Source organism: Macrobrachium rosenbergii, chromosome 1 (assembly GCF_040412425.1).
Source record: "Macrobrachium rosenbergii isolate ZJJX-2024 chromosome 1, ASM4041242v1, whole genome shotgun sequence".
Lineage (NCBI taxonomy): Eukaryota > Metazoa > Arthropoda > Malacostraca > Decapoda > Palaemonidae > Macrobrachium > Macrobrachium rosenbergii.
In genome coordinates, this window is record NC_089741.1 from 56,553,485 (window position 1) to 56,580,012 (window position 26,528).

The 26,528-nt window shown below is 38.7% G+C and overlaps 1 protein-coding gene across 1 annotated transcript in view; it reads left to right on the forward strand.

Annotated features, from left to right (window-relative positions):
* The window catches only part of Trxr1 (Thioredoxin reductase 1), an 84,520-nt gene that overhangs the window by 25,884 nt on the left and 32,108 nt on the right, over nt 1–26,528 (forward strand). Inside the window, exons 4-5 of the mRNA XM_067104096.1 lie at nt 6,898–7,095; nt 9,193–9,372. Coding sequence (XP_066960197.1) covers nt 6,898–7,095; nt 9,193–9,372 — 378 coding nt within the window. The remainder of the gene's footprint in view (nt 1–6,897; nt 7,096–9,192; nt 9,373–26,528) is intronic.

Genomic DNA, 26,528 nt, shown 5'->3' on the forward strand with positions numbered 1-26,528 from the left:
AGACTGCTTTGACAATTTTGTTCATCGCTTGTTCGGCACTGTGAACGACAAATTGTACCAAAATCCTGCAAAAAGTGTCAACAAATTTATACAAAAGTAATTGTCACCAACTAAAATATTCCATTCTCTCTAGCTGTAGCATCATTGAGAAAACAGGCTATAATGATACAGGGATAACCTGCTCAAGATGTCCTGATTCTCTCAGGAGTCTTGAAAGTCCAAAAGTTTGTTTTGCTGTTTTCTCAAAATTTACTTTTTTCAAATTTAAACGCCTATTTTTCCAAGATGAGTAAACCACTTTTTTCAAATTTAAGTGCTTATTTCTTCAAGATGATTAAACCAAATTGAATGAAACTTTTACAGAGTGTAGTGTAACTGTATATCTTTATTTTGTCGTCAGGAAAATCACTTTAATGTGCAACTTTTTTTTTTTTTGCATATTTGTTCCAACACCAATACAAACCCTTGGTCTTTACATATGGGGATTAACTTTCGGCGAGATGGAAATCCGGCTGTTAAACTTTTGCAAGGAGGTTATAGTAACAGTTACTGATGGTAGGGGTGGAATCACCGCCTACCAAGTTGGTATACATTCAGTTTTACGCATCTACGTTTTTTTTTTTTTTTTGGCCACAGTCTGGTATAGACGTGTTTATTTCTCTGTCCTACCGTTCAAATATTTCTTCTGTGTTTGAATATTTTTTATTTTACTTTGCATATATTGGTATATTGAAATATTTCAACATGTTTTTCTATGTCTCACAAATGATATATTCACTTATTCATGCTACATAGCCATGTTGACTTGTTTTAGCCTGCATAAGGTTTGGAGCTTTTTTCCTTGTACAGTATATCATTTTACTTACCTTTTTGTATTTACACAGCCCCAACACCCATCTCCTTGGTGTTTGTTTCGTGTATTCTGTTTTCTGTATTCATGTAATTGTGAGAGTTGGAGGGATAGGTTCCAACTCTCAATGCCATCTGTTCTATTTTTAGACATCCATCAACCTCGTTTGAGAACTACTCTCTTTGACATTCTTTTCCTCCTTGTTCTGAAATGCCTTTTCATGAACAAACAATGTTTATTTTCTACTACACAATTTCTTGGAATGTTGTAACGTATTAGTCTTTCAGATGTTGTGTAATGGAGAGGGTTAAGACAAGGCGGGTTTTTGTGATTCCAGGTGAGGGTTTCATATTATGAGGAGTTTCCTCATACACCATCTTCCAGTCAATAAGACAAATGAAATAAGGACTAAGCAATTAATTTATTATAGTATGATTCACTGTAGGCAAATTTGCCTCTATAAACTGTCTCTCACCACTGGCTTTTGGGGGGAAACCACTTCAATCTCTTTCTTGTCCAAGTGCTGCCAGAAGTCCTTAAATTCAAGGTGCAGACCCAATCAGAGCTAATCGTTGCCCGAGGCAGGTCAGCTGGCAAATTGAACATGTGTTTTCCGCCATCTTGAAAGTTCAGCCATGCTGCCTGCATTTCCATGTGGGCAGAACGATCCCAACGCCACCTAGGAGGAGGAAAAATCGTAATTCCCGAACGCTATAAAGGGTCTTGGAGAGAGATCAACCTTAGAATTGCTCGGACACTACCATAGAACAGATTTCCTGTCCCTTGCTCCATTAAACTGCCTTTTTCTAACACGTGGCTGGTAGTAACCAAAGTAACTTTTGTTGTGAACTTATTCACTTGCCCTCCCTCTTGCTGGCCCTCATAAGAAGAGAACCTCAGCTCCTAAATAAGGTGAGGTACCAGTATTTAAGGTTTTTTGTCAGTCACGTTCCCTATTCGTCTTTAACTATTTTCTGTTTCTTCATAGACTATGGTTCCGGAATCTGGATCTGTCGGCAGTGTATCACTCTCAGAGGTTTAGAACCCTTTTGTGGTGGTGGCTCTTTTCCTGCTCATCCGGCATTGTATCCCTCACAGAGCTTTGGACCCCCTACTGCAGTGGTGACTTTTACCTAAAATCTGTCCTCTGTTGGTCTCATGAAGCAGTGGTTGACAGAGTCAACATCTTTTTTTAAGAGAAGTTCACCTGTGTTGTGAAAAAGAAGCGTTGCAAGTCTCCCTCTCAGCCTTCTGCATCGTCTTCCTTCTCTTTGTTTCTGTCTTGGTTTCCCACTCCAGCTCACTACCATCTCGCTGGTGAGGGGGTGTCACATCCAGTGGCTTCTTGTCCAGCAGTTTTTTCACTCCAAGCAAAGCTCGGCGATTAGAAAATCTATGACCTAGGCTGTTGTTGCATCGTCACTCGCTTGTCCGTGACCTTAGTCTCTGTCATTCCAGAACCCCTCTTGTTCACGCTCTCTTGGAAGGCCCTCCGATTGTTGTTCCAGGTCTCACAATGTGTCCTGTTGGACGTCCGCATCTGTGAAGACACGCACGTATGGTTAGTTTAATCCAGTCATCCCTTCAGCCTCGCTCCTCAGCGTCTCATCATCTCTCATGTTCTCACTCTCCTAGGAGATTGAGTTCGCACGGCCACAGACGTAACAGCATGGATGTATGGCCATATATCGACATGGCCATCGCACAGGGAGGCCTGGAATTTGTCTCGATGTTTGTCCAGGAATGGACCATGAACCTAGCTCATGTGAAGGTTTGGGAAGAGAACGGGATGGCCTACAGTCGTGCCATGTCGAAGCACTAATTCCCGTCCGATCACCATCTCATTCCATTCTGTTGAGCAAAGGGCTTTGATAGAACTACTGTGGACTTCTAGAAAGGCATGTCTGTGCAATGCCTTTCAATCACTTACGTGATATTAGCTTGATCATCTGGTATCGGCCAACAGACGTTACCATTCCATCTACATACAAGCAAGTGGGATTGTTCAGCCAACTTTTACGTCCTTCATAACGTAAGTTGACGGTGTCATATTCATCGGTAGCACTAAACCTACGTTTTCAGTAAATGTCCACTTCACTGAATGAATGACCAGTGAATTCAAACGAATGGATAGTTCTCCCAGATGTTTCCGACTTAGGTTACAACCTTCTTCGGTTGTTTTCATCACAGTTTCCAACATCCTTTTCATAACCTCTACAACCAAACGAATGAATCGTTCTGTCAGACCCATACGGCTGGCATTGCGGAATTGACTGTCTTTTTGTGTTCAGCCAGAAACTTCAACATTTTTCAGTTAGGAAGAAGAAATCTGTTTCACCATTCACATTCAAACATTGACTCTTGATTGTTCCTACACTAATATTAACCTTTGACTCCCAGAGCCAAGATAGTTACAGTTTGTCAGCACGGATTTCTTCGGATTCCTGTCTCTTTTTGACTGCAGGGTGGTTTTCGTTTACAGTGAAGTTCTGTAGAATCATACCAACCTACACTTCCAAAACAGGATTCAATCAGTTCTGGTCATGCAAGTTTTTCCTTGTGCAATTAAATTATTTTCTAGCTCCATAGATCTGTGGATTAGGCCTACTCTTCGGTACAACAGCCTCAGTGTTCTGCAATACTCTTCTGAGCACAAGGACAAAGTATAATTCAGAGGTGAGAGAACTTAGCCTAATGGTGAGATGACAACTATCCCCTTGGGGTGGTGTTCACACTTCCCCCAAAGGTACTCCATGCTTCGGTTGATGCTTTGAGGTTAGGTGCGGTATAGATTAAGTTAGGTATTTAACCTAACTTAGCCTAGCCTAACTAGTTCTAGTCTAACCCACCAGACCTGCATTTCAGTATCCTGCTCTACAAGGGACTAGGTTGGGTTAGGTTTAGTTGGGTAATTAGCCTAACCTAACTAGTTCTAGCCTGACCTTACCAATCCTACACTTCAATATCCTGAGACTTCTTGTTTCATAACATCAACCAGAAGGGTCTAGGTTGGGTTAGGTTAGGTTGGGTACTTAACCCAACCTAATAGCCTAAACTAAACCTAGCCTAGTGTGACCTAATCCACACTTCAATAACCTGAATCATTGTAGATCCCCAAGCCTCAGGATCCAAGAATAGGCATTCCATAGTGTTGTCAAGGAATGATACCATGGTACAAGCACTCCCCGGTTATCAGCGATCTGGTTTACGGCACTTGTCTAGCGCTGAAAATCTGCAATTTTCAGCGCCGGAAATCACTGATTTCCGCTTATTGGCATCGATAATTGGGTATTGGCGCCGATACATACCTAACAGAGCCACTGATAACTGAAAAATAGATGGTCTTCAGTGCTTTACGGCGGTGATATGCTCCGAAAATTGCTGAAAATCGCAAATTTACAGTTATCAGCAATTTTCAGTTATCGTCACGCTGTCAGAGCAGAACCCCCACCAATAACCGGGGACTGCCTGTAGTCCCTTAGTCAATTGACGGTGAGGGTGCACGGGTTTGCAGTAGCACACTCAGCGCAGCAGTCAACCAGACACATTCCATTGGTAGTGTGGGTGCACGGGGTTACAGTAGCACACACAGCATAGCGGTCAACCAGAGACATTTCATTGGCAGTGCGGGTGCGCAGGTTTGCAGTAGCACACTCACACAGTGGTCAACCAGACATACTCCAGGATGATGGATGTATGACAGACGACTTGCCGTTGTTTTGCATGATTTGTCGGGAGATCAACAATGCCTCCAAACTAAGTTCTGACAACTTGGTTTTGGTTCCTATTCAGTCCAGAAGTGGTGTCTAGGAGCTCCATTTCTTTTGACTTGATGTAATTACAGTCATCCTGTGAGGAGTGGGAGATGTAAGCAGTAGCTCCTGCTGATGCTGTAATTACCAGTTGATCCACAACCCAAGGAGAGAATATTACGTGGATCTTAAGACAATTTCAGGAGTCTGTGTCCAAATAGGAACTCCTTTGATAGCAATGACACCAAGATAGTGCCATGGTTACACTATCCTCCTCCAGAGTTTTTTCATTCTTTGGAACATTGACCAGGGCAGCAGTCTCCTACACATCCTTTCTTGGAACTTAAGCACAGTTCTTTTTAGATCTCAAGATCCAAGATAGACACTCCTCAGTGTGATAGCAACGACACCATGTTAGTGCCATGGTCAGCAAAGGTCTGAGTGGACTTTCATCTGTTCTAATGCAGTGCAAGTACATGAGCAGACAGAAGAACATTCAGTACAGTGGCCAAACAGACATCCCAAGCAGGATGGATGTAATTATAACGTCTATTTGTTGAAGTCAGGAGATGAGGTAAGGGCAGTTGACCTTGGCATCTTGACTTCTGGAAATTCCTTCAACCTCTGAAGAAGCTTGATCATAGTCCTTCTTTCTTGACTTACTGAAGTTGGCACTGTTCTGATCTGTCTCCTCGCACCTTTGAAATAAAGTAAGACATCTTTGGTACTCATTTACATCTGTAAGCTTAAGCCTTTCATCATTCTACGTTTCAAAAATGACAAGTGAGATGGATCATTCCTTTTCTATGGTCCTGTGGTGCCAGTGACAGTATGCTGTCTATATTGCCTCCATAAAGACTAGATTTTCAGCCCAATGTCAACGACACGTTCGTTAGCTTCAAGTTGGCCAAGAAATGGTGTCCAAATTTATCATTTCTCTTGACTAGTGAGATGATCTAATGAGCGTACCCCGCAACTTCTTGGTGGACATCAGTACATTTCAGTCCAGATCTTTCGAGGCCAGGGGTATCGGTCTGTCCATCCCATGCAGGAAGAACCTGTTGGTCGAGTACTAGGATGGAATATAGTTGTGCAGATCACATTCATCTTTTACTGTAGGACGTTGCCCATAGGCCCTTGGACTTCTTTTCCTTGGGTCCTATGGCAGATACTCAACAAGTCGTAGTGGTACTGGCCTCCTCCCTTTCTCTTGTTTTCCTTCCTCTTCCAATGGGCAGAGGAACCGTGAACGAGCTGTCACGTGCTGGACTGGCGTGCATGCAGGTGATCTATAGTCTAGCTCTATTTGGATCAGAAAATGCAAATCCTTCCTTCTGTCTAGCAAGGGAAGAGAGGGACTGACTATGAGTAGACCAGTTGGTTATTATTAACTTTATAGTCTCCGACAATGTGGGTTCATCCAAACCTTTTGAATCAAGGATATTACATTCCTTTACTTTGAAATGCCCAGAAGTCTGACAATTGGACATCTTTCTTGTTCAATAGATCAGAGGTATGGTCTCCTTCCTTTGCTCTTTCATGACCAGGAAGAGAGTACCCAGGTGAGCCGAACTACGAGTCAGTTCAGAGATTTACTGTGAATCCTCCCTCCAGAGATTTACTGTGAATCCTCCCTCCAAAAGTAAGTCTCCCATGTGTATAGACTGAGGGGTTTTTTATATAGAGACAAATAACAAATTTTTAAAGTAATATGTATTTTTCCTAACATACAAACCTGCCTTTACATTAAGGACCCGCCTCTTAACACCCTACATTCTCTTACCTGGGGCCAAAAGGTAAAAAGTAGAACTGATTGTATACCGACATGGTGGGTGGTGGTTTCCTCCCCTACCTTTGGTAACTGTTACCATAACCTCCTTGCAAAAGTTTAACGGCTGGGTTTCCATGTCGCTGAAAGTTAATCCCCATACATAAAAACCTCAGGTTTGTATGTTAGGAAAAATACAAATTACTTTAAAAACAGGTCATTTTTTAAAAGTAACATCATGAGTTTTTCAACTGCAAAACTCTGAGAGAATTTTCATCATTATTGTAGAATAAGTGGTAAAAATTTGAAGCAAATCCCTTCAGTCATAAGGTAGAAACAGTCATTTACTTTATAATGGGGCCTTATGGCGTCGTCGCGCCCTTTAACTCTTGTTACTTTGCTCTTCACTTTCTACAGTTTTGTATGATATAAACTCAAGTTAAATTGAACTGAAATTTACTTCAGAAAAGCAAACAAAGTGGAATATTTCTCACAATAATTGAATTAATTTTAATCTTTTTCTCCAGATTGTTATTGGAGGTGGCTCAGGGGGTTTGGCAGCATCCAAACAAGCTGCTGATCTTGGAGCCAAAGTTGCTGTCTGTGACTTTGTTACCCCAACCCCAAAAGGTACAACTTGGGGTCTTGGAGGTACCTGTGTCAATGTAGGGTGTATTCCAAAGAAGTTAATGCACCAAGCTGCTATTTTAGGACATGAGCTTAAGGTATGGTTTCATTGTAAATGTTTGTTCTTTCCTAGAAAATTTAACAATTGATATATTTTTCTTGTATTTGTAGAACAAAGTATATACTGTAGCTATCTTTCTCAACACCTTTTATCTGCTCTCTTGGACTATTTAAATTATGTAAACTATTCTCAGTTACTTTACTTTAGTCTCTTGATTACCTTCACTTTCTCTTGCTAGAGATATTTTTAAAGGAATCGAATTGCTGAAACAAAGGTTTTCTTATTTTTTGCAGAGCCACTGTATTTTTCTTTTTTAGGTTTGTGGAACAGGTTTTTGTCATCTATTTTTATGAACAGTTTTAACCGTCTTTATAGTTTCAAGTATTTTGTGTGTACTGCACATAGTTTAATTGGTACTCTGGCTTTTAACTACTGAGGTGTTAGAAATATTCCATATTTTTAACACCAAGATTCATTCTAAGTAAAATACACTGTCATGTTGTTTTGCTCTTATCATTCTAAGTAAAATACACTGTCATGTTGTTTTGCTCTTAAACATATAGAAAGTTGTATATTGTTTCTTGAATGTTATTTAGTTTAAAAAGTTATTTCATTTTCTAAAGGTGTCCATATTTTTTGTGTTGCTTATATATAAATAAGAGTATTTCAGAGTTGTGGTTCATTTTAGCTGTAGAGCTGACAGAAGTTTCTACTCAAAAGGTGATTCCCTTTTCAGGACCAAAGTGGACAGTAGCTGTCAAATATAAGTCAGCTTCTCAATCTTAATTATTAGCTCCTCTTACACATCATGCCCTGAATATGCTCTGACACTCCCAGAACATCACCTGCCATAAACCTTGAGGTAGAATTAGAAGGGAGATGTTCTAGATATGTAATATTAAGCAGCCAAAAAGTTTATATAAGAATTCCAACCTTGTAGACATGGGTAAAGCAATTATGTAAGGTTTAGTACAACAGTTACCAAATCTTTTTAAATAATTCAGCTCAAAGGACCAGGAAGTATTTTCCAAAGAAGTTATGGGGTCTCTTGCTGAAATAAGTAAAACTGAAATTAAAAGTATATTTTGAGATGGTGACCTTTACACAAGAACACTGACAGCAGTAGCTCAAAATCAGAAAATGGATGACTGCTTAGACCCACCCAAACTAGGTGGCTAACTGTCATTGCATCCATATTCATTGCAGAACTGATAGCTTTCTTCCAAACTTTGGGTCATGTGTACAAATCAAAGAAAAACAATTATTTATTTTATCCAGATTTAAAGTGCGTTGAAAGCACTGAATAAGTAATATATTTTATCTCTTAACTCAAAAGGCTGGAGTACAGCTGCTTCTCCTTGTGCAGCCACAAGTCTATCCATTATGTGCTGGGCCCTTGCACTTGTTGGACTCTACGTACAGTATAGGAGACGGCAGACAAGGAGGCAAGAATTGTCCCATTACCTGAAATTATAAATATTTAGAATGTTCCCCTGTTTTGATATGAAACATTACAGTCATATACATTTATAGCATAGGGAAATGGCCGGGAGATGGTCATAATACTTAAAGAGTTCTTGTAATCTTCATTCTGTTTGAATACATGAACAAAGGTAATTAGCCAGACTTCAGATTGAGCTTGCATATTTTTTTTTCCTGTAAGTTGTGCACTATTATGCACATACTGTGAGAAATTCTAAGGGTTACCATATACTGGTATACTACTATTTGAATCAGTGGCAAAGATGCCTGTGTGGTAAATCTTATTTTTTAAAAGCTTAGGATGATATTGATGGTATTTGATTTTTACATATCTTATTAAACTTTACATATCTTAGTAAACTTTCAGTGCATGTCCATCACCTCATTTGCTAATATTTTCTGGTTTTTAATATCAATTACATTGCACTGAATGGGTTTTTTCCATAATTTCCATGCATACATCCATCCAGCCACCCAAGAGGGGGTTATATATTTATAATTTAGGTGATGTTCATTATGTAAGCAAAATTAAGTTGCAAGGATTTTCTGTTTGAATAGTTTTGATTTTATTTTATTATTGGGAAGTTGTAATGTTATACTGGTTTCCCTATTGTTTATAGTTATACTGTACAAGTAACCTACAACTTTTCAGGATTCCCGTGAATATGGTTGGGGAATTCCCGAGGGTGTGACTCATGACTGGAGTAAGATGGTTGAGGCAATTCAAAGTCATATAGGTTCCTTAAACTGGGGCTATAGGGTAGCCCTAAGAAACAAGAAGGTGGATTACTTGAATGCTTATGCAACTTTTGAAGATCCTCATACTTTGCGTGTAAGTATTTCTTACTTTTAAAACATTTGCTTTCTCCTCTGATTTTGGCGAATCATTTTAGGATATGTGTATTTACGTATTTTTTAGATGTGATCATTAATTTAATTTACTTATCTTAATTAGCAGCTGATACGTAATTTTCACAATGAAAATTAAGAGATTCTCTTAGAAATAACTGTACATTGATTGAGTTCCCCTGTCAAATTATTTATGTCCCAAGTTCACTCTTTTCATGCTGAGTGCATTCTTGCATAGTTATATTTATCTTTGACTGGTTCATGTAAATTTCATTCCTGTTAAAGCAGACTGATTTTGTACAGGCAGTCCCTGGTTATCGGCAATCCAGTTTTACGCCGCTTGTCTAGTGATAACGATAACCAGATTTTCAACACCAGTTCCAGTTATCGGCACCAGTTCCAGTTATCGGCACCAATCTCCAGTTATTGGCACCGATCTCAGGTTATCGGCGCTGATCCCCAGTTAACGGCACCGATTACCAGATACCGGCGATTTTCGGTTATCACGCTGTCGGGGACAGAATCTCACCGATAACCGGGTACTGCCTGTATATGTAACTTACCAAGTAATTACATATCTGTTAGTTTCTACTTTAACAGCAGCTTTAGAATTGAAATTCGCAGTAGAGCTCTCTTATTTTGGTGCAGGTAAGTGCCCTGCCCACTTCCGGGGAAGTAAAGCTACAACATACCTGAAGAGCTCAGTTCGTTTTTGCCGCTCAATGACCATACATCGGTTGTTCAGCAGCTTTGTTTTGAAGTTCGGGAGTATTCACTCAGATGGTTTTGATTGTTTTCGAAGGATTTGGTGAAATATTCTTTGCTTTGGTAGCTTCTGCTCTATATTTTCTTAGCTTAGAGAAGCTTAGCTTAGCTTTTTTGGATTTTTTGCCATATGTCAGACTCAAGTATGTCTAGTAACCGGTATTGTAGCTAGGGCTGCAATACTAGGTTGACTTCTTCCAAATATGACGCTCATTCAATTTGTTTTCATTGCTGAGGACAAGTTTTTTTTCTCCTGACTTGACGTGCAAAGAATGTAGAGACTGGGACGAAGTTAAATAGAGAATTTTGACTGCCCATTTACTTGAGTTAGAGAAGGCTAGCTATAGAAAGGCGGCTACTAGAGCCGAGGTTAGAGCTCTAGTGTCCTCTACTCCTAGACTGGTCCTTTCGACATCTGTGACTACTCGCTTGCCTGTTCCCACTCCTCTCGCACTTCCATGACTCTGTTACCTGGCTCCCTTCCCTCTGAACCTAGGGCCATTGCCAGTCTCGAAGCTTGGATAGACAAGAAACTTGGTGCGTTAGTGAACACAGGAGCTCAAATAGGAGCTTCGGTAAGAGTGCTTTTAGATAAAGCAAGTGGTGATCCCTGTGCTAGTGTCAGTGAAAATGTCAGTGCTAGTGTTGTGTCAATGGAGGGGGTGGCTACTCGTCCCACTGATGCTCTTAAAGGTCCCCACCAGACTCCTCTGCATCTCAGAGGAGGTGAACCGTAAGTCCAAGGGAGGTCGATGGGGATTGCCCACAAGTAGTTGCTCCCTCAACCTAACCTGTTGGTATTTCCCAGGTTTCGGTAGCTAAGTTCTGGAAAGGTGCACCAGTGGATCACACCTTATACTCCAGTGGTTCTGATTCCGAGCCCAAAGGACGCGGTTGGTGTTTTCATGATTCCTCCAGGCCTTTGAATAGACATGTATTGGAGGATCAGAACCCAGTGGCTCGCAAACCCCCATTGGCTCCCAAGTGCCAAGTGGCTCACAGGTGTACGAAGGGATCAACTCCTCTCGTGGGATTAGAGCTCCCAGTGGCTCCTAAGCCCACAATGGGATCAGAACGCTCAGTGGTTTCTGATCTTCCAGTGGCTTCTAGCTCTCGTGCAGTGTTGGATTATGTGGCTGAAGATTCTACTGATTCAGATGTCCCTATTACACCGGGTCAACCTGTTTTGGCACCCTCTGTTACGAAGACTGTGCATTCTTCTCCTGTCCCTGAGTGCCTGAAGGTGTCTGTAGTACTGCCGACTCAAGATTGTTCACTGCTTCCGATTCATGAGCAATTGGACAATATCCTGGGGTATTTGAAGAAACCTTTGTTTTCTCCTAAGAAACCAGAGGAAACGCAACAAGACTTGGCGCTTTCTGCTATTTCTTCAGCAGAAGAGGAACCTGAGCCGGAGCATCCTTCATCATCTTAAGCATTCCGTTTAAATTATTTTCTGTCCTGCTGTCCATCTTACTTTTCCACCGCTGTGCCTTCTTCTCCTGGGTCTTCCTTCATGTTGCGGTAACCAGCAGGATCTTCTGAACTCTCAAAGATTGCTCTCTTGATTTTGTCCAAGAAAGCTTTAACAGGCATTGATGCTTGGTTGACCAAGAAGAGGGAATGAGGCAAGGCTATATTTTGTTTCCCTCCTTCGCACCTTTCTAGGAGAAAGTATGTTTTTTTTATGCGACCGGAGAAGTGCCATCCTTGGGAGTTTCTGCCTCCTCCCAAGGGAACTTCCCAGCCTGATTGATCCGGCTCGTAGATCAGCTTTTGACTCAGCGAAGATCATGTTTTTTACTTCCAGAACTCGACTGCATAGTAAAGGACACGTACAAGGTCTTCAAAATCTTCATTATCCTCAACCGGATAGTGGACGACTTAACCAAGAAGATCGAGGATTGTTCTTCGCTGCAGGACAATTTTGCAGCAGACTGGCTCGGGGTTCTTGTGCCAATAAGGCCATTAGATATGGGGCACAAGGGTTAGCTGCCCTCTTTTCTCTGAGCATGTTAAAGAAAAGGGAGTTGTGGTGTTCCTTCACCACCAAAGGAGTTGCGCCTTCTCAGAGATCTTCTCTTCTCTTTTTGCGCTGTTGGATAAGAGTAGCCTTTTTCCTCGAGCTACAGTGGAACGAGTGGCTACAGAGCTTCAGAAGAAAGCGACACTCGATCTGCTAGCACAATCGGCCAAGCGACCGAAGGATTGAAGCTATGCTCCTTCTGTGTCTTTTAATCCTAGACCGTTCTCTACCCTTCAGCCACGGCCCTTTCAAGGTGGCAGAGGAAGAGCTCAATCTCGTCCACGCCAGAATCCTAGATCCGTCCACCCCATTTTGAAGAAGTCCTCCTCAAGACCCACCTCTAGCAAGTAAGGATCCGGTTCTCCGTCTCACAGCGGGTGCCAGATTCCAGCATTTTTGGAAACAGTGGGAAGAGAGATGAGTGGAATCATGGGTGCTTCAAGTAATCAGAGAAGGATATTCGATCCCTTTAAAGGAGAGACCTTTCACGTCTTCTCCCATCACCTTAAAGGTGTACTCGGAAGGCTCGGAGAGGTTTTCGGCCCTCTCAAAGGAAGCTGCAGCTCTTCTACAGAAAAGTGATAGAGGTGGTGGAAGACTTATCATTGGAGGAGTTTTACAACTGCCTATTCGTAGTCCCCAAGGCATCTTGGGGTTGGAGACCAGTCCTGGGTGTAAGCGCTCTGAACTTCTTCGTCCAAACCACGAAGTTCAAGCTGCAGACGAACAACTCGGTTCTCACTGCAATTTGTCAAGGTGACTGGATGGTTTCCATCAACATGAGTGACGCTTACTTTCATATCCCAATACACCAGAATTCAGGAAATTCTTGAGATTTGTACAGTATTCCAGGACGGGGTTTTCCAGTTTCAGGCTCTGTGCATTGGGTTGTCCACAGCCCCTTAAGTCTTCATCAGAGTACTCGCCCCTCTATCACAATGGCTTCACCTAATGGGCGTGAACCTGTATCTGGATGAATGGCTCCTACAATCATCGTCAGACAGAGTGCAGTCGTGCACCCAGAAAATCCGTCACTCTCGGAATCTACAGTCCTGCTCTGCCAGTGATTGGATGAGTCTTCTAGGAACCCTCTCCTCCATCAAGATGTTCGTACCATTAAGGAGACTGCTTGCGAGGCCTTTACAGTTCTTCCTAAAGGCCAGTTGGAGCAGGAAGTTTCTTCCAGACTCCTTTGTATTCCCCATCACAGGAAATAAAGGAAGATCTTCAGTGGTGGCTCGAAGAAGGGAGGTTTCTTATAGGAAAGTCTCTGCTTCAACAAAACCTGAGCCTAACATTGTTCTCCGACGCACCGGATCTGGTTGGGGAGCAGCTCTAGGACACTTTGAAGTAGCAGGAACATGGTCTCGACAAGAGAGGAAACTACACATAAACCTGAAAGAGTTAGCAACTCGTGACTCAGTGGTAGCAGTGCATTCGGACAACACAACTGCTCTAGCATATATTTGGAACCAGGGAGGCACACACACCCTTTCACTGTGCGAAGTAGCCAGAGATCTCCTGCTTTGGGCTTGCAACAACAACACCCAGATCCTCACCCACTTTGTTCAGGGCAATTAGAATGTATTAGTGGATGAGTTGAACTGTTGCAAACAAGTCCTACCCATGGGGTGGTCGCTGAATCCGCAGGTGTGCACCAACCTGTGGAAACGGTGGTGGGGGGGGGAGCCATGGGTAGACTTGTTTGCAGTGTCCAGGAACCATTGCCTTCCCCTGTATTGTTCTCCAGCACCAGACCCTCTAGCTTGGGCAACAGATGTGATGCTTCAGGACTGGTAAGACCTGGAGGCTTATGCCTTTCCCCTGTTCAATTTAGTGAGGGAAGTCATAAGTTCAGGACTTCCCATCACACATCGGCAATTGTGGTGGCTCCCCTTTGGCGTCAAAAGGAATGGTTTCTGGACCTTCTTTGCGCGGCTCTTTCCTATACAGCAAAACTAAGTTACAATAAAATTCTTGTTCTCAACTGGAAAGTGAGATTTAGTTAGAAAATTGTTTAGTAATAGTTTTCATTGGTCTATCAGTGCAGTTTCTTGATAGGTAGGATACTAATTTTACCATCATTTTAAAGCTCATTTGCTATACATTGGGTAAGGGGGTATAGGCACTTTTGGGGTAAAAAAAAATTGAAACTTCAAAAAACAGGTAGAATATTTCATAAAGCACTCAAGAATCCATTAAGACCCGTGGAAAATGCTGTAGATCAGTGTATGGGCTGTTGTCTCTCTATGGACGTTATTGGGTAAGATTATCATGCATTTCTTAGTAATGAAAATTGGCAAAGGTGATAGGAATGAATCACATATGAAAGTACCAAAAGACAAAAATAAATCAATCAAATTAGCAAAGATAAAGTTCAATGGCCAAACCTTACCCTTGAAAATGAAAATATTGGGATTAAATAGGGAACTAAGACCTTATGTTCCCAAACCCATGCAGTGCAAGAACTGTAGCAAATATGGCCATACAGCCATTAAATGCAGAAATTTTCCCAGATGTGCCTTTTGCATTGACAGGAACATAAAACACGCTGGGACTGTTGCCAACCAGAATACATAAATTGTGGCCTAGAACATCATGCTTGATCTAAAGTATGTGCATTCTATATCTACAATACTGAACTTAAATTACTATAAGAAGGAACTGGAATGTCGATCAAGGAAGCAAAGTTAGAACTGAAAGTGAGAGAATTGAATGACCCAGCTAAGAAATTTAGGTAAGCAGATGCTGTACTTCAAAATCAAACAATACGAGAACTTTAATGAGTAACAGAAATAAAGAAATATCATTAAAGAAAATGCACTATCACATGGACAATCGATTTACTTCTTTACCAGAAATAGGAACTAATAATGACAGAGTAAGGCAAAGAAGAAATAGAATCACATGAATGTGATAAAACAACTCGAAAGAGGCAACTAGATAAGACCCCCCCCCCTAATTCTACCAAACCCAACTCTAAATAGAAAAATAATACTAAATCAAACAGTCCAATGTCTCTCAAACTAACAATAATACCTCTAGGAGCAGAATCACAAAATTCAGATAAAATGGAAAACCAAAATATAGATGATGATAACTACAATGAAAGCAAAGAAATTCACCCATCAACCATTATAGGTGCTACAAGAAAAATCAAGAAAAAACAAACTGATGAACATGAAGATTTTTGTGGTTGCAGTAATTGCTTTATAGCAATTTGCCACGAAAATGAAATTGTAACTAAAAGCCTAACCAACTTTATAATAAATTTAATGAGATATAGGAATAAAGAAAAAACGAACATCAGAACTCTTGAAGAAGGTTGCATGTGTATTGAATATTTAGAATATTACAGGGAAAACATATCTATGTTGTAGATATTCTGAAGAAATTCAAAAGGGAAAAATTAAATCAAGATAATAAAAATATAACAGTTAATGGTAGTCAAATTAAAACTACAACAAAAAATGAATCAAGACACAAAAATACAAATTAACTTACAACAAACTAAAAAAACATCAGCTTATATAATTTAGAGGAATTTGACCACTCATATTACACCATTCAACCGGTACATAATTCAATTGAATATTGGATTACAGTGGACCCCTGCCTGTTCGCAGTTCCAAATTCACGGCTTCCCCTATTCGCAGATTTTTCTGTGGAATGTATATATACACATTATTTACGGAAAATTTGCCTATTCGCTGTGTTTTTCATTAAGAAATATTTACAAATTAGTGTATTTTCACATTTTCGGGACCAAATGCACTTTTTGTGATAAAACTATTAAAATACTCGGGTATAAGCATTTTTAAAGGGGGTTTTTTGGTGTTTGAACTATCAAAATAGGCAGTTAAAAGCATTTTTAGAGGGGTGTCAAGTATTTGCAGATTTTAGCTATTTGCGGGGGCTTGTGGTACGCATCCCCCGCGAATACCAGGGTTTTACTGTATTAACAAGAATGCACTTAGGAGAAGTCCAACGACTTATAACTGAACATGAACCAATTATTATATGTAGATATATACATAGGAAAAATTGTTCCAATTAGAGGCAAATATCTACTAGCCACATCATCAAAGGAAAATAAAAATAATTTAGGAATAGCAATGTATGTCCATAATAAAATAATATACGACCAAGTAGATAAAGATTACACAGAATTACAAATTTCAGCAATAACAATAAAAATAGAAAATATGTTTGATATTAACTTATACAACCAACCCAATAAAAAGTATTTAAACATATCACAAAAAATACTAAAAGAATTTAAGAATCTCATGTTATTTGTTGGAGATTTTAGTGCACATAACCTAATGTGGAACTATAACAATATTACACCAGATAAAGATGTAGAAAAAATAGCAAACTTAATGAACACAAAAAATAGCAAACTTAATGAGCACTAATAATCTCTTGTCTGAATGACAAAGAAGTAAATACATACTGTTCCAAAACCCATGGAACATTTTCCTCAATTGATGTCACTCTTTGTTCAACAAATATAGTTGACAAACTAGACTGGAATACATGTGATGACTCCTACTCAAGTGATCATTTTCCCATAATATATATTATCCCTGTTAAGTAATGTACCAAAACCATATGCTCCACATTATAACATGCAAAAAGTAGATTGGGAAATTTTTAAATTGCATACCAGAAATATTCCTCCGTATGTTTATTTGAGAAATCCTAATGAGACAAACGAATTCTTTGTATCTTTCATTTAAAAGGCAGCAGACAAAGCTATTCCTCATTCAAAACCTCATGATAAAAGACATAAAGTCCCCTGGTGGTCAGATGATCTATCTGAATTAGTACAAGAAAAACACACTAGCAAGAAGGTTAGATACTCTAAACAGAAGATTCAATAAAATAAACAAAACCACTCATAAAAGAAGACATTAAAAATGACAGTTGTGCTACTAGAAATAGATGCATTTAAACTTTGTAATAAAATATCAGCCAAATTTAGAAAGCAAATAACAATTGAAAGATCAATTCAAAAAGTATGGGAAAAATTCTGAAAAATAAATGTAACAAACATTGGACCACCCAGACAAGCTATATTAGATAATGGCAAAAAAATTTTAGATACCCTTGAAATAAGTAACTTACTTGGGGCAAGTTTTGCCCAAATAAGTACAGTAGTGACCAAAATCTAGACAAACGCTTCAAAAAAATAAAAAATAAAACGGAATCTATAAACATGTTTTGACGTAGGAAAAACCTGTTTTTGGTAGTTGCTGTCGAGTCCTCAAGGAGTTACCTTCATGGTCTACCAGAGCTCCATGGTGAGCAAACTAATATCAAAGAATTCTCTTTTATTGGGTCTTTTTGGCTAGGTATTGTCATAATGAGTAACATTATAACACGTGATGGAGTATATGCAGGCAGTCCCCAGTTATCGTCCGGGGTTCCATTCTGAGGGTGTGACGATAATTGAAAATCAGCGATTTTCAGGGCTTATCGGTCCGAAAAGCGCCGATTTTCGGTTATCGGCGCCTATAAGTGGAAATCTGCGATTTTCAGCGCCAAAAATGACTGATTTTTGGCGCTAGACATCCCCGATAAAACCAGATCACCATTAACCGAGCCTGCCATTAACCGGAGACTGCCAGTTATGAACTCAAAGATAAGAGGGCACTTTCTCTTATCTTCAGAGAAGCTGAACCCAGTTTTTCTAACGTCAAAAGAACCTGCAAGAAAGAGACGTGACTATTTCGCATGAGCATCTGCCCTCTTGTTTGCAACTGGGCTGTTAAAGACCAAGGAGCCATTACTCTCTGTTGGTCTATGCAGGATGATCCCTTGCCCAAATCTTATGCCTTTTCGTCAGGGAAGTGGGAGGGTTTTGAGGACCCAACAGCGACTACCAAAAAGGGGTTTTTCCTACGTCAAAACCCATTTTTTGATAGCGTAGTCGCTTATTTCGTCCTCGAGCTTTACAAAGAAATTGACAGGTGACGGAAAAGGCTTGCTCTCAATTTTTAATCCCAACACCCCAAAGGAAAAAAAATTTCTGGTCCAAGGTCAAGCCACAGATTTCAAGTTCCATTCTTTATTCCAAATACTCTCAGGTTTCGGTACCAAGGATCAAGAAGCTACACACGAACTTACGTTTTAGGATGTAATTCTACAGTGGCTTACCTAAGCATGCTGGGTTTGTTTGCAGTACTGTCACCCTTCTCCCAGCGATAGTTAGCACACCTACCGTCAGTAAGACCCCTGGTTTTCTGCCGTAGCACCTAGGGGTTAAGACTAACCATGCCACCTACTGATACACAGTGTAGTCGAATTTGTTTGAGCACGTGGCATTAATTTAACAGATGACCACCCTGTACATTCGGAAACTTCTTCGAAAGAGACAATTTTTTTAGAAGGCCAACGATGTACTTACTTTCCTAATATCATGAGACCTAGGAAAGGAGTGTGGATTTCCCTTTTTAGTGAGAAGCACTACAATCATTCTTAGCCCTTGTAGGGAGAGTGGTTAGTTTTTGCTAGGATGTAGGAAAATAGGACCCTCTGAGATGTCTGCCATGACTTCTAGATAACCTTAAGTGCTTGAAGCGGGCATAATGTATTGTCTGCAAAATTGAGTTTTCTTATAAGAATAAATTTCCTTTTTAATGGATCCTCATTCTTGGCCAGGAATGGTGGGCTAGGGGACAATAATAATTGATGGTCAGTTGTTTGCATGATGCATCGTCCCCGTCCAAAAGAGCCCAGTTCATTAATATGAGCTCCTGATGCTAATGCAATCAAGAAGATTGCCTTTTGTAGTATGTGCGTTGTGGTTGTATTGGGTCTGCTGAATTGAGGGGTTGATAGAAGTCTAAGCACCTTGTTCAGGGACCAAGTAATTGGAAGCCTTTGGGGAGCAGGCCTTTGTAGAGCAAAGGACTGCAAAAGGGAAGTGACAACTTCTGTACTGGAGTCAATCCCGAATCCATGAAGCAAGGGTTCTGTTAATACAGCCTTGTACACCATGACTGTTGTAACCACAAGGCATTTGTCTTCAGAAGGGTATACAAGAAAAATAGTGTTTCTTATAGAAATCTCAACTGGGCTCTCAGTATGAATATAATCTAACCATATCTTCCATATGGACTGGTATTGTTGGATAGATGATGTTCGTAATTTATGCACGAGCTACCTAGCAATATTGGGCGAGTAATTTTCACGATAGATAGTTTTTAAAAATCCATACGTGAAGGTCTCGGCTCAGAAAGGAGGATGCATAAACGACTTTCCCTCCTGCTGTATGGGATAGAACAGCAGACGATAGAGGAATTGCTCGTCATCCATTGTTGAAATAATAGGAACCAATGCCTGCTTGGCTAATATGGGGCTATTAACCCTTTAACGCCGAAGCCCTATTTTCAAAACGCCGTCGAGACATGCCGGCGGCCTCGAGAGGTAGTGCGAAGCGGAAAAAAGTTTTTTTAAAAATCACAGTGTGCTTAGTTTTCAAGATTAAGAGTTCATTTTTGTCCTTTTTTCTCATTGCCTGAAGTTTAGTATGCAATCATCAGAAATGAAAAAAAAAATATCATTATCATATATAAATATTGGAATATATGACAAAAAAAAAACTCAGATATAATTGTATACAAATCGGCAAAGGAAAAACGGTTAAAGCTAATGAGTTAATTTTTTTTTAGTTGTATTGTACACTAAATTGCGATGATTTTGGTATATAACAGATTGTAAACGATTAAAGCAACACAGAGAAAATATTATCACAAAATGATGCATGAATTAGTAACGCAGACGTAAAAAAGTTTTTCAAAAATTCACCAAAAATCAAAATATTGTGCTAGAGACTTTCCAATTGTGCCAAAATGAAGGAAATTGATTGAATATTACTAGACTGTAAGTTTTTAGCTTACAATTGCATTTTGAACCATTTCGATCGAAAGTTAAAGTTGACGAAGGTTGATTTTTTCTATATCATTATTTCATGTAAATATTAAAAAACTATGAAGAGCTAAAGGAATGATTTATTTTTGTTGTATTCTACATGAAATTGCGGCACATTTTGATGTATAACACTTTTTGTATTGAATAATATGAACGCTTGGCCGAAAAATTACGGAAAACTGACGCCAAGAAATGACAGGATTTTCAAGCGGAGATCATGTATGAGCGGATGAAATTATTTTTTCAAAAATTCACCAAAAATCTAAATATTGTGCTAGAGACTTTCCGTTTGTTGCAAAATGAAGGTAAGTGATTGATTGTTACTCAAATGTAATAATTATGGTTTACGAATCGCGTTTTTCGATCATTTCGTCGAGTCAAAGTTGACGAACGTTAAAATTTTGTCAGTTATCGTGATTTAAAAAAATATTAAAAACTGTGAAGAGCTAAAGGAATGATTTATTTTCTGTTGTATTCTACATGAAATTACGCACATTTTGATGTATAATACTTTATGTAATGAATAATATGAGCGAAAAATACGGCAAGCTGACGCAAGAAATGACAGGATTTTCAAGGCAGTTCAGAGCGGAGCGGAATTATTTTTCAAAAAATTCACAAAATTCTAAATATTGTGCTAGAGACTTTCCGTTTGTTGCAAAATGAAGGTAAATGATTGATTGTTACTTTCGAATGTAATAATTATGAAACTACGGATGCGTTTTCGATCATTTGGTCGAGTCGAGCTTGACCCGAATGTTAAAATTTTGTCAGTTATCGTGATTTTAGTGAAAACATTAAAACTGTGAAGAGCTAAAGGAATGATTTATTTTTGTTGTATTCTACATGAAATTGCGCACATTTTGATGTATAACACTTTTGTACGAATAATATGAATCGCTGAAAAAATTACGGCAAGCTGAGACGCAAGAAAATGCCATGATTTTCAGCGGAGTCTCTTGTATTAAGAGCGAAGAAATTTTTCAAATTCACCAAAAAATCTAAATATTGTGCTAGAGACTTTCTCTTTGTTGCAAAATGAAGGTAAATGATTGGTTATTACCTGAATGTAATAATTATGGCTTCACAGGATGCGTTTTCGATCATTTCGGTCGAGTCAAAGTTGGACGAATGTTAAAATTTTGTCAGTTATCGTGATTTCGTGAAAATATTAAAAAACTGTGAAGAGCTAAAGGAATGATTTATTTTTGTTGTATTCTACATGAAAGTGCGCACATTTTGATGTATAACACTTTATGTAACAAATAATAATGAAAGGGCTTAAAAATTACGGCAAGCAGGCATCTAAAGAAATGCCATGATTTTCAGCGGAGTCCATGTGGCGAGCTAAGGAAATTTTTTTTATTTTTTATTTTTTTATTTTTTTTTTTCAAAAATTCACCAAAAATCTAAATATTGTGCTAGAGACTTTCCGTTTGTTGCAAAATGAAGGTAAATGATTGATTGTTACTCGAATGTAATAATTATGGCTTACTGATCGTTTTTCGATCATTCGAGTTAGTCAAAGTTGACGAATGTTAAAATTTTGTCAGTTATAAGTGATTTTGGGAAAATATTAAAAAACTGTGAAGAGCTAAAGGAATGATTTATTTTTTGTTGTATTCTACATGAAATTGCGCACATTTTGATGTATAACACTTTATGTAACGAATAATATGCATCGTGAAAAAATTGGCAAGCAAGCGCGAGAAATGACATGATTTTCAGCGGAGTCGGCAGCAAGAAGAGCCGAAAGGAAAATTTTTTTTTTAAATTCACCAAAAATCTAAATATTGTGCTAGAGACTTTCCGTTTGTTGCAGAATGAAGGTAAATGATTGATTGTTACTCAAATGTACTAATTATGGCTTACGGATCGTTTTTGATCATTTCGGTCGAAGTCAAAGTTGACCGAATGTTAAAATTTGGTCAGTTATCGTGATTTTGGGAAAATATTAAAACTGTAAGAGCTAAAGGAATGATTTATTTTTGTTTTATTCTACATGAATTGCGCGCATTTTGATGTATAACACTTTATGTAACGAATAATATGAAAGTGCGAAAAAAAATTCTGACGGCAAGCAGACTTGAAATGACATGATTTTCAGCGGAGTCCGTGAGGAGCGAAAGGAAAATTTTTTTTTTTTTCAAAATTCACCAAAATCTAAATATTGTGCTAGAGACTTTCCGTTTGTTGCAGAATGAAGGTAAATGATTGATTGTTATCGAATGTAATAATTATGAAAAAACTACGGATCGTTTTCAATCATTTCGGTCAGTCAAAGTTGACGAATGTTAAAATTTTGTCAGTTATCGTGGATTTTGGGGAAAATATTAAAAAACTGTGAAGAGCTAAAGGAATGATTTATTTTTTTGTTGTATTCTACATGAAATTGCGCACATTTTGATGTATAACACTTTATGTAACAAATAATATGAAAGGGCGAAAAAATTACGACAAGCAGAGCGCGCAAGAAATGACATGATTTTCAGCGGTGTCGCGCGGCGGAGGCGGAGAAATTATTTTTTCAAAAATTCACCAAAAATCTAAATATTGTGCTAGAGACTTTCCGTTTGTTGGAAAATGAAGGTAAATGATTGATTGTTACTTTCAATGTAATAATTATGGCTTACGGATGCGTTTTCGATCATTTCGATCAGTCAAATTTGACTGAATGTTAAAATTTTTGTCCAGTTATCGTTATTTGTGAAAACATTAAAAACTGTGAAGAGCTAAAGGAATGATTTATTTTTTTTTGTTGTATTCACATATGAAATTACATTTTGATGTATAACACTTTATGTAACGAATAATAATATGAATCGGCGAAAAATTACGGCAAGCAGACGGAAGAAATGCCATGATTTTCAGCGGTCTCTTAGCGCGGAAAGCGAAGAAATTTTTTCAAATTCACCAAAAATCTAAATATTGTGCTAGAGACTTTCTCTTTGTTGCAAAATGAAGGTAAATGATTGGTTGTTACTCGAATGTAATAATAATTATGGCTTACGGATGCGTTTTCGATCATTTGGTTAGTCAAAGTTGACCGAATGTTAAAATTTTGTCAGTTATCGTGATTTCGGCGAAAATATTAAAAAACTGTGAAGAGCTAAAGGAATGATTTATTTTTGTTGTATTCTACATGAAATTGCGCACATTTTGATGTATAACACTTATGTAACAAATAATATGAAAGGGCGAAAAAAATTACGGCAAGCAGGCGCAAGAAATGCCATGGATTTTCGGAGTCCACGCAGTATGAGCTAAGGAAAAATTTTTATTTTTTTATTTTTTTATTTTTTTATTTTTCAAAATTCACCAAAATCTAAATATTGCTAGAGACTTTCCGTTTGTTGCAAAATGAAAGGTAAATGATTGATTGTTACTCGAATGTAATAATTATGGCTTACTGATGCGTTTTTCGATCATTTCGGTCGAGTCAAGTTGACCGAATGTTAAAATTTTGTCGGTTATCGTGATTTTGGAAAATATTAAAAACTGTGAAGAGCTAAAGGAATGATTTATTTTTTGTTGTATTCTACATGAAATTGCGCACATTTTGATGTATAACACTTTATGTAACGAATAATATGCATCGGCGAAAAAATTACGGCAAGCAGACGCGAGAAATGACATGATTTTCAGCGGAGTCCGCGCGCGCGGAGCGAAGGAAAAATTTTTTTTTTTTAAATTCACCAAAAATCTAAATATTGTGCTAGAGACTTTCCGTTTGTTGCAGAATGAAGGTAAATGATTGATTGTTACTCAAATGTACTAATTAAAACTACGGATGCGTTTTTGATCATTTCTCGTCGCAGTCAAAGTTGACCGAATGTTAAAAATTTGTCAGTTATCGTGATTTTGGGGAAAATATTAAAAAACTGTGAAGAGCTAAAGGAATGATTTATTTTTTGTTGTATTCTACATGAAATTGCGCACATTTTGATGTATAACACTTTATGTAACGAATAATATGAAAGTGCGAAAAAATTACGGCAAGCAGACGCAAGAAATGACATGATTTTCAGCGGAGTCCGTGCGCGCGGAGCGAAGGAAAATTTTTTTTTTTTTTTTTTTTTCAAAAATTCACCAAAAATCTAAATATTGTGCTAGAGACTTTCCGTTTGTTGCAGAATGAGGTAAATGATTGATTGTTACTCGAATGTAATAATTATGAAAACTACGGATCGTTTTTCAATCATTTGCCGAGTCAAAAGTTGGCCGAATGTTAAAAATTTTGTCAGTTATCGTGATTTTGGGGAAAATATTAAAAAACTGTGAAGAGCTAAAGGAATGATTTATTTTTTGTTGTATTCTGTGAAATTGCGCACATTTTGATGTATAACACTTTATGTAACAAATAATATGAAAGGGCGAAAAAATTACGGCAAGCAGGCTAAGAAATGACATGATTTTCAGCGGAGTGTATGCTTGTGAGCGGAGAAATTATTTTTTTTCAAAAAATTCACAAAAATCTAAATATTGTGCTAGAGACTTTCCGTTTGTTGGAAAATGAAGGTAAATGATTGATTGTTACTTTCAATGTAATAATTATGGCTTCTGTGAGGATGCGTTGCCGATCATTTCGATCAGTCAAATTTGACTGAATGTTAAAAATTTTGTCAGTTATCGTTATTTCGCGAAAATATTAAAAAACTGTGAAGAGCTAAAGGAATGATTTATTTTGTTACATTCTAAATGAAATTGCGCACATTTTGATGTATAACAGCATGTAACGAATAATATGAAAGGGCGAAAAAATTACGGCAAGCAGGCGCAGAAATGACAGGATTTTCAGCGGAGTGTGTCTTGGCCAAGGAGCGGAGGAAATTTTTCTTCAAAATTCACCAAAATTCTAAATATTGTGCTAGAGACTTTCTGTTTGTTGCAAAATGAAGGTAAAGGATTGAATATCACCAGAATGAGATTTTTGCTTACCCAAAAGAGACTAAGTAAAAAAATTCTTATATATATATAATATATATATATATAATTCTTATATATATATATATATATATATATATATATATCCCCGGTTTCTGACGGGGTTCCGTTCTTGCACTGCGTCGTAACGAAAATCGTCGTAAGCGGAAAATCGTCGAAAATCGTCAAAAATCACAAAAAACCTTACTTTTAATGCTCTGGGTGCATTGAAAGCGATGTAAACTGCATTATTATTGAGTTTTACATCATAAAAACCTTCAAATTATGATTATTCTGCCGTTTGGGCCATATTTCTTCCGTCCGGATCGTCTGACGTCGTAACCCGAACATGCGCCGTAAGCCGGGAAATAATTTCTGATGAATATATTTGAAAAGCGTCGTAGACACTCGGAACGTCGTGGCGGGTTGTCGTAATCAGGGACTGCCTGTATATATATATATATATATATATATATATACAGACATTCATACATAAACACATATAAATTATATTGTTTTTACTTTGTTACAAAAACATAACTAAAAGGAATGGTTGTGAAAAACTTTGTTTTTTGCGTGAAAGCTAAATAATATACAAAACAGCAATGAATACATATATATAAAAACTTGTAATAAATATAAAACTAAAAACAAATTCAATGCAGAATACTCACTCGTAAATATAAAACTAAAAATAAATTCAATGCAGAATACTCACTCGTAAATATAAAACTAAAAATAAAATCAATGCAGAATACTCACTCGTAATCCTGACTCTTACGTGCTGTTCTTGTTTCTCCCTCCTCCATTGAAAAGTCTTGCATTTTTTTCTTCCCGACATGACGGGGCACAAGCGGAGGAGGCCGCGCGCCCTTAATGCTGGTGGGCGCCCTTCAGCGCTCGCTGCGCCCTCCGGTGTTGCTCGGGCAGGCACACTCCAGTAAATAACCGCATTATGGTACTTGTTACACTCCTCTAACCTGCAAAGTGCTACCTTGCAGGTGCGACACACGCATCGCTGTCTCTCCCTTTTGCCATTCATATGGGCACACCCTGCACCGTTCTGTTTGCCCCTTCTATTAGCTCCAGTGTGTGATCTCCTGGCTGCAGCCGACAGGACACTGGATACCCCGAGGGGCGCGGCATCTTCAGAGGCGGCGTCATCATCAAGGTCGGCGGCAGGGGAGGCGTCGGCAGGATCAGGAATTCTGAGGTCGGGGTACCTAGCGACATCTGCCCTTTCCTCTCGGGGCAGAGCTGGAGCTCCGGGGCAGGGGCGTGTTGGAAGGCCCTCTCCGGATCGAAGTTTATGAGGGCATTCCCAGCCACCTCAGAAACTGGATGTGGGTCAACCCTCCTGAGCGTCAATTATACCCACAGTAAATGATGTAGGCATTCTGGAGGGCCAACTGAAGGAGGTATTTGAGGAGCTTCTGTGTCCACCTCCTGGTTCTCCTGGCGAAGGGATAATACTGGATGAGTTGATC